General features: G+C 43.6%; 1 protein-coding gene across 1 annotated transcript; it reads left to right on the top strand.

Annotated features, from left to right (window-relative positions):
• Nucleotides 1–624: 624 nt before the first annotated feature.
• Nucleotides 625–5000, top strand: LOC130462878 (uncharacterized). The gene is made up of 3 exons (XM_056831846.1): nt 625–1026; nt 1116–1648; nt 4685–5000. The coding sequence occupies exons 1-3, from the start codon at nt 640–642 to the stop codon at nt 4998–5000; spliced, it is 1236 nt and encodes a 411-aa protein (XP_056687824.1). The 5' UTR covers nt 625–639.
• The last annotated feature ends 4274 nt before the right edge of the window (nt 5001–9274 follow it).

Here is a 9274-nt window from a genome sequence, read left to right as displayed (position 1 = left end):
GGTATGGTTGGTGGACCATCATCAACAAAAGATCCCGAAGAAAGGGGGAGCCGAACTACATTACGGCCTACCCTTACCTCAGCTCTGATCATAATTGGAAGACGGAGTGGTTGTTCGTTCGTGTGCCGACAGATCCGAAGCATCCACATTTTTACCGCCCTCCGAAGTGGTTTGTGACTCCTGATCCTGATATGCGAAGCGTGGCTGCTCCGGATCGGAACCATCACCACTACGTGGATCTCCTCCAGTGGTTTTTGGCTCGGGAGGACAACTACAAATTGCCGTCCAACTGGCTCCCGAACCTCAACTATATCTTGCGGGAGGACATTCTTGCTGTTGCCGGTCTCAGCAGGATTTTTGACAGGGGTAGGTGTCTTTCGGCTGGGACCGTGCTTTAGTAAGTTTGTCTTCCTCCTTTTTGGTCTCTTGCTCCAACTTACGAATGGCAGCATCCTTCTCTCGGATCTTCAGCTGGAGAACGGGCACCTTGTCAGCTTGATTCTGAACAATCTCCCGGTGCTTGATTCTGAACAATCTCCCGGTGCTTGATTCTGAACAATCTCCAGGAAGTGGTTTCGGAAGTGGTTTCGGAAGTCTGCTGACGTTTCTCTCGAAAGGGAGAAAAGTCCAGATAAGGAGATGGTGGATCTCACCGAAGCTCACATAGAGGTTCCCGAAGCTGAGAAGGAGGTCCCTTCTGCTGAGGAGGAGCAAACCAAGCAGGGTCTGACGAGGAAGAGGCGCCACTCGACCTTGGGCTCTACTTCGACCTCGGCCCTGGATAGACTGATCCACGCTGACCCTTGCTCGGATGTTCCGCTGAAACGGATCCCCGAGGAGGTAAGGGAGGCGATGGCTCGCTATGCTAGAGCCCCGGTTTTGGGGGAGAACCCCATGGCTCACGTGGGATCTTTGGTGGGTCCCGAAGCTGCACGGGAGAATCTTCTTCGGGCCAACCCGCAGTGGAGGGTTCCTGGAGCTGAGGAGAGGAACCCAGCTATGATGGCCCAATATTATCTGAATGAGGTAAGTGTTGGAAATTTTGTTTTGAGTTCCGTTTTTGGTTTGTTGTTTTCTTCTTTCCTCATCTTTTCTCGTCTTTTCTTCTTTCCCAGGCTGTTTTCTGGTCCTCGTTCGCTTCCGAGTGTAGCTCGGTTGAGGAGAGGCAACTGAGGAGGTATCAGGAGGCTTATGCTCGTGATATCCCTGTCTTGGACCAGAAGGCTGGGCGGCTCATGGCCGAGATGGTGGAGATCAAGCAACTGTACCTTCAGTACAGTCGTGAGGCTAGGGAAGCGGCGGAACAGATCGGGGCCGAAGTTGGGAAGCTCACTTTCCAGGTTGAAGAGGATGCTGAAAAGATAGCTTCCTTCGACAGGGAGAGGAGAGAAATGGCTGCCAAGTTTGCGAGCGAACTTGAAGAAAAAGACAGTCTTCTCAAGGAGATGACGTCTAAATTTGAGGCGGCCATTAAGCAGAGCCAGGAAGCGGAGGCGAGGCTTCAGCAGTTTATCAAGCACCGGGAGATTGTTCAGAATCAAGCTGACAAGGTGCCCGTTCTCCAGCTGAAGATCCGAGAGAAGGATGCTGCCATTCGGAAGTTGGAGCAAGAGACCAAAAAGGAGGAAGACAAACTTACTAAAGCACGGTCCCAGCCGAAAGACACCTACCCCTGTCAAAAATCCTGCTGAGACCGGCAACAGCAAGAATGTCCTCCCGCAAGATATAGTTGAGGTTCGGGAGCCAGTTGGACGGCAATTTGTAGTTGTCCTCCCGAGCCAAAAACCACTGGAGGAGATCCACGTAGTGGTGATGGTTCCGATCCGGAGCAGCCACGCTTCGCATATCAGGATCAGGAGTCACAAACCACTTCGGAGGGCGGTAAAAATGTGGATGCTTCGGATCTGTCGGCACACGAACGAACAACCACTCCGTCTTCCAATTATGATCAGAGCTGAGGTAAGGGTAGGCCGTAATGTAGTTCGGCTCCCCCTTCCTTCGGGATCTTTTGTTGATGATGGTCCACCAACCATACCCATCCCCCTTGGAAGCGTGGTTGAAAGACAGATCGTGCAGATCCCGAAACACGGCAACAGAACATGGAAAGTTAATAAAATCGCACACCCATCTAAATCCGATGATGTGCCTCATAGATTTGGGGGTAAGCTGGGCCAAACTGATGTTGTACGACACCAGGAGCTCGGAAACGAAGGGATCCAAAGGAAAGCGGAGACCGTTCTCCAAATGATGAGTATACACAGAGATGAACCCCCTCGGCGGATGAGTCACCCGAGGACGCTCCTGGTCGGGAAGCTCGCACCAGTACCCCAAGGCGTGCTGGATTCCGTATAACTCTTCGGCCCTCCGATGGTAATGCCCCAGCTTCGCCTCCACCAACCAGTCACCACTGACCGATTTTTCCAAGGGACCATCGATCTTAGTGGTCTCATGCAGAATCGGGGCATACTTGCCCTGCGGATCAGCTTCAGTCCAATGAACTGGAAACTCAGGGTAAGAGCGGCGCACACCCGAAGAGCCAGCTTTCTTACCAGAAGTTGCGCGTTCAGACACGCTAGACCCGCCAACAACATCATCTTTTGAAGCATCCCAACCAGTCGAACGCCTCTCCACTGGCCTCTCCGAAGGCCGACCCCTCGAAGTTTTCGGTAACCTTCCCGAAGGCACGTTCTCCCTCTCACTAGAGGAGCCAACGACGAACTTGCTCTTGCCCCTATTCTTTGCCATGGCCGCGAATTCTCGGTCTAGGGTTGAGATTGAGGGGTAGAAGGAAAAACGAAGAAAAAAGGAGAATTCAGAAACAAATTACCTTTTTCCGAAGCGGAATTCGCCGATAAAACGAACAACACAAGTTCCCGAAGTCTAAAGTTGGCCGAATTTCGTAGATCTGAAGAAACAAATTGCACTGCGATCGCCGGAATTTAGAGAGAGAATGGGTTTGAAAGAAGGAGTAAAAAGTTCGAAAAGAGCAACGCACCCCGTATTTATAGAAAAGAAAAGGGGCGCATCAACTTCCTCAACCCACGATCGCCACGACACAATACAACTCCCAACACTCGTCATCAATGCAAATCATCCCTTTTCAAAAAAGAGAGGGAACTTTCGGACTTCTGACAGCTGGAAACCCACCCATTTAATTCTAAATGGACCGGGTCTGGGGGGCATGTTGTTTGGGCTCCCAATTGACTCTCAATTGGGCCACTAAGTCCAAAGCCCAATGGCTCTAAACAACAACATCGAACCTACCAGTGGCTATTCAGCCATCCATTAAGGCCCAAGGCCCAATAGCAATAAATGACCTATGGGCATTTATTATGCAAACACTATAAATAGGCCGCCAAGGCTCACACCTCAAGGTACGTCCAATTTACCGCCTTAAGACTACTCTTCTAGAGAACTTCTCTCTAGAATCCGAGCATCATTCTTACTTAGGCATCGGAGGGGCTTTCCTCGAAACACCCCCGAGGCTAGTGACTTTGCTCTTGTGCAGGTGAATTCGGACTCCACTCATTCAAACAAGCAAGATCTTCAACACATACAAAGGGGCCTTCATTCGAAGCCCATTGTTTCCATCTTTACAACACCGGAACACCAACTACTACTCCCGTTTCTTTTTGTTTGTTACGTATTTCTTTTAGGGTGTTTCACAATGTTTGTTACGTGGAAAAATATTTTCTTTTATAAATTTATTATATTGTCATTTTTTGTGCCGGTTTTTAATTTTAATTGGTCCAATTTTTTCAACTCATTAAATTTCTTTCTAATTTTCAAGCATGTTAAGTTAGCAATCTGTGTGCTTTTTAATTATTGGTTCATTTTGATAAATAAAACAATCTTATTGGTTGTTGTAATGATAAGTGGATTAAGGTTTTACTTGGGTCTATTTTTTTAATAAAAAAGAAAAAGAATATTTATTATACGTTAATAAACGTCAAAAGTCCAAACGCAACAAAAAAAAAACGGAGGGATTACTTTTTAATACTGTCATAGTCTTTATAAGATAATACCAAATACTAAAAGCTACACCAATTTATTTTTTGTCAACATGAAACTAGTGATTATTGGTTCCTGTATACTTTGTATATCCTAAGCATGATATAACTAGAGAATTGGAAATTTTGGTAAAAAAAATCCAACCTTTGGTTGCGCTGCTATTAACAATATCACTTATCGATTAATTCTAAATAATCTAACATTTGTTCTGTGTCTTCACTTAACAGGTTATTTTAATTTATGACCTGCTGAAACAGGTGAAGGTGATGAGGTGGCGGTATTAAGCCGTTGGTAGTTTAAATCCCCTTCCCTGCATATTAAAACCCCCCTCCCTTCCGCTGGTTCTCTCTGTCCTCCTCTTGCGTTCAATTCATCCCTAATTTTGTTAATGGTTGGAATCAAAGCAACATCTTCAGGGTCATCTTCTTCCAATTCGGTTCGCGGACTGAAGTGTTACCACAACTTTGAAGCGGTTGTTCGAACGGCAAAGCAACGGCCGAACGCGGAGTTGAAATTCGTTAGGTGTTCATACTGGCATGTAATTGTTAATTTTCTTCTTTAAATTTGTTTTTAATTTTCAATGTTCTGGTCTAATTTGCTGGTTTTAAATTAGTGGTTAACTAATTTCATTATTGTTTCGTAATTAGGATGAGCGAGCTTGCAAATTTTTTAGGTGGATCTGTGGTGAGCCGTCGATGGTGGATTGTGGCGATAATGTTCATATGAAGCTGCTAGAGAAGGACACTCAAATTATTGAGTTGGAATACAAGAAGAGTTTGTTTTTGGGAAAAATTAAGAAATTGCAAACGAAGAAGGAAAATCTAGAAGAGGATGTGCAGGAGATGAAGAACAAACTATGTCATATGCGCATTGAAGTGATGAATTGTACCAGGAATGAGAAGAATTTGTCTCTCATTTTGATGTTCTCATGGCTTATATTTGCTGTTTTGGCCATGTATATTGAGATAGATTATGTAGGAAGAGTTTAGGTTGATGGATAATTTAGTAGGCTATTGTTGTTTAAATTACGGTGGACGGGTTTCGAAATTGCGTGACCGATTGTTGTTAAGGTAAAGAAGTATGTTAGTTTGCACGTTTATTGCGTTGGACGTACTTAGGTTACATTGTATTGCACTGTGAGTTTTAGAATGACACGACATGTTTATGCGTGTTTCAAGTTATTGTGTTGTATTTATAACTATGCGTAAGTCATCAAAAAAACATATTGTGCAATCAAACTTACAAACTCTTAAATTCATCATTCAACACCTTGTCTTGCATTACATGACTTAATATGAGGCATATATTACCATACCTTCATCCGAACAATTGTGTACCAAAATAAGAGGCATCGCCTTACATTCATCCGAACAAATAATTATCCAAAATAAGAGGCATCGCCTTACATAACATCAATCACACAAGTTTTTTACCAAAATAAGTGGCATGATATTGCCTTACATGCATCCACACAAAATAACAGAGGCATGATATTGCCTTACATTCATCCCCTTCGTCCCGATGTTCCTTAACACTAATACCTACTACAAACATAAAACAAGAATGTTCAATCGGTTTCGATGTAATTACCAACCCCTTGTGGCACCTACAAACAGAAAACAAAAAATGAAGTTAAGTTCACATTTTATCGAACTGAAAATATATTCAAGAATCTAAAAAAATTAAGTACAGGACGCTTACTTTTTTTGGTCTACCTCTTCCCCTACTCCTGCCTCTTCCCGTGCTAGTTGTTCCTTCTCCTACACCTAACCCACCTCTGCTGCTACTGGTGCCTTCCCCTGAACTAGTTGTTCTTCCACCTCTCCCACCATCAGCTCCTCTGCCCCTGGACTTGCTCCCTCTACCTCCTCTAATCATCCTTTCACCTCTGCCTAGCTGCGTAGGTTGAACAGTGGCTTCATGGTGGCTAGTTGTTGATTGTTGTGTGGATGTGGTTGTGGTTGTAGCAGCAGCAACATGTGGTTGTAGGGGTGGCAGACCATCCTTCATAGGCCTTCCCCTTTGCTTCTTGGCAGGTGGTTCTTGTGGATGAGTTGGTATGGCATTTCTGGTAGGACACCTCCTCTTGTTGTGGCCCTTGGTTTGACAAGTGTTGCAGGTCATCTCCATGTCATGCCTTGTTAACTTTTCCGGCCTCTTCGGGTCTTTAAATGGGTCTTTCCTTCTATCTCCTAGGTCGTCCTGGACCAATTTTGATGGGTGGAGGGTCAATGTTACTCTCAATCCTAGGCCAGTCCCTCTCACCATCACAAGGTGGAATTATACTCGAATAACCCTTCAAATAGACATCTCTCTTAAACCATTCATCCAAAAATTCCTCAGCTTCTTTATGTTGGAAGTAAATACAAGCAACGACATGGCAACAAGGATAACCACACATATCCTACTTCTTGCAACTACATGTCCTAGCCTCTAAATTAACAGTCAAGCTATCTAGATAATACCTAACTTGGAACAGATTATCCCCCGATGGCAACACATCACAATTTGCAGCCTTCTCTTTCTCCAACTCTAATTTAGCCTGAATTCTAGGACAAACTACAAACTTAGATTTCCCCATCTCTTGCCTTTTCATAACAATACTTTGCATCAAGGCAGAACTAATGTCATCCAACATATAAATTAGATGCTTGGTTCTTGCATTTACGATATAACAGTTAAAGGTTTCGGCCATGTTATTTGTAATTGCATCACTCGTCATTGAGGTGTTCATAAATGCTCTACAAAAAACCTTAGGGTTATACTTATTGAAAGCCACAACAATAAATGGATCAATTTGTTCAAGCTCATATAATGCATCATTGTAATCCGCCATGTTATAGGCTTTAGCAATTTTCCAGAACTGACGCTTAAATTCATCTCCCCTAAAAGCCTTGTGCTACAAGGCAAAAATATGCATGGCACAGTGTCTGTGTTAAACTTTGGGAAGGACTGCAGGAACAGCATGAAAAATACCCTTCAAAGCCATAACACAACCATTCAGAACAGAAGGCCAAGCATTTAAGGAAACGGAAAAAGGAAACAAAAGGGAATGCAATATAGGAAATGCAGAAGTGGTTTATAAGAACAAAAAAGGGAAGTAAAAAGCAAAGAAAAAAAATTATATGACACGGTCCCGAGTCCGACACTTGGACATATACCCGAGTCCGACACTTGGACACATACCCATGCCCGAGTCCAAGACTTAGACCCGTTCCCGAGTCCAACACTTGAATACGTACCCAGGTCCAACATGAGTAAACAAAAATTAATCACTAAAGTATTGTGAATTGGGATGGACATACCAGATGCTCATCAGAAATGCAACAAGTCCTTCACCTTCTCCCAAATTCAGAGCAGTATGTAGATGTTTAAAAAACACTCTCATGAATTGTTGTTCTCCCCTTCCACTACAGCCCAAGCAATGGGATACATTTGCTCATTCCCATCTCTCCCAACAGCTGACATCAACTGGCCACTCAAGAAGGTATTCAAGAATCATGCATCAACACATATGACTTTTCTACAACCTAACTGCCACTCTTTATGAATCACCTCAAAGCAAGTGAACAACCTCAGGAATATAGGTGGGTTTTATGCTTGCATCAGTGACCAAATCCAATATGATACCTGGACTTGAAGCTTTCAAAGCAGCCATATACCACTCTACCTTCTTGTGGTGATCCTTCATTGACCCATGTAGTAGTTTGTGGTCATTGTATTTGACTTTATAAGCAAAGTCCCTGCTGATCACCATCTTATAACCCCTCCTCATTGTCTCAACAATCTCAGCGGCTGGCCAATGTGGTCTCAACTTAAACACTTCAAGCAATTGCTTTGCCAACCATGAAGTTTTCAATTGCTTAATTTTCTTCATGTTTCTATGACAAGTGTGGTTGTCCATTGCAGTTCTTACAATACATGTAACTCTTCTAGAATCCCAAGATGCATATAACTTAAATGGACATCCATCTATGCATCTAACCCCTAGTCTTTGTGCACTGCTCTTGTTACTATCAGCAATGGTCAGGTTTCTCCCTTGATGTATAGCATACTTTGCCACAACATCCTTGAAATCATCCCTTGTTGCAAATCTCTGACCAAAAACCCACTTAAACACCCTAAAACCAGTGTTCGCACTCACAATAACACTCCTCCTTCTCTTCTGTATCCCTCTGTCTAAATCTTCTTCTCCACTCTCATGTGGAGTGTGGATGGCATCATCACTATCTTCATAATCACTAACAAACTCACTGTTTGATGGGGCCCCCTCTATAGCAGCAGCAGGTTTTGGTGGTTTCTCACCAAGCTTCACTTCAGCAACCTCCTTTTGCAACTGTTTTGCAAGGTTAAACAATCTGGTTTGACAATTTTGTACCCTCTGTCTTATTGTTCTAGCTTCATCATCATCATCACTGGATCCTTCACCAACAAGCTCATCATCACACTCTTCATCTTCTTCGAACTCAACAAACTCATCTTCAAACCCTTGTTGGTATCCCTCCTCATCAACTACAGCTTCACATGAGTAGTCTGGATCTGATTCTACATCTATGTCTGAACCTGAAGTGCCAATTAAATCATCCCATTTTAGAGGACTTTCTAGCCTCTCATAATACCAAGTATAATCCTCTGGAACTTCAGTTAACAAGTTCCTAGCTTGGCTGTGCAAATAAGGTTGGTTGGTGTGAAGATTTGGATGTGTTTGAGTTTGTGTTTCAGTTGGGGGCTGGGTTGAGAAGTTGTCTTCTTTGGTAGGGTTTTGTGGTTGAGATTGCGACCATGTTTGACTTAATGGTAGTTGTGTCATGCTTGCTGACTCAGCAGCTTCTTGTTGGACCACATTGCCTTGTGACTCAGCAGCAGAATCTTTCTGGAGCCCACTTTGATCATTAATGATCTTTTTAAACCTGGGGCTGCTTCTTTGTGGTTGGAATTTTCTTGGAGTTAACTTCTTGAGTCTGCTTTTCTTTGTAGGTGGAGTGGTGGCCATTTTGGGTTCAGAGGTGTTTTTTTTGTGAAGGGGTGATTGTTTTTGGTGGAGGGGTGGTTGTTTTTGGTGGAGGGGTAATTGTTTTTGGTGGGTGAACTCTCTCAAGAGCAGCTTGCAGCTCAGCAGGTTCAATTGGAAGAACTATTGGTGTGTCAACACCATGTAACACATAAAAATTAATGCACCTGTTCTTTTTGGCATAAGCAGTCATCTCCAATACCTCTTTATCACTATACACCCTTCTTAAACCATTAGTCAAGTTTTTCCCGG

The sequence above is a fragment of the Spinacia oleracea genome, chromosome 1 (genome assembly GCF_020520425.1).
Source record: "Spinacia oleracea cultivar Varoflay chromosome 1, BTI_SOV_V1, whole genome shotgun sequence".
Lineage (NCBI taxonomy): Eukaryota > Viridiplantae > Streptophyta > Magnoliopsida > Caryophyllales > Amaranthaceae > Spinacia > Spinacia oleracea.
Note: the sequence above shows the minus strand (reverse complement) of the source record. Positions and strands in the feature narration are given on the sequence as shown.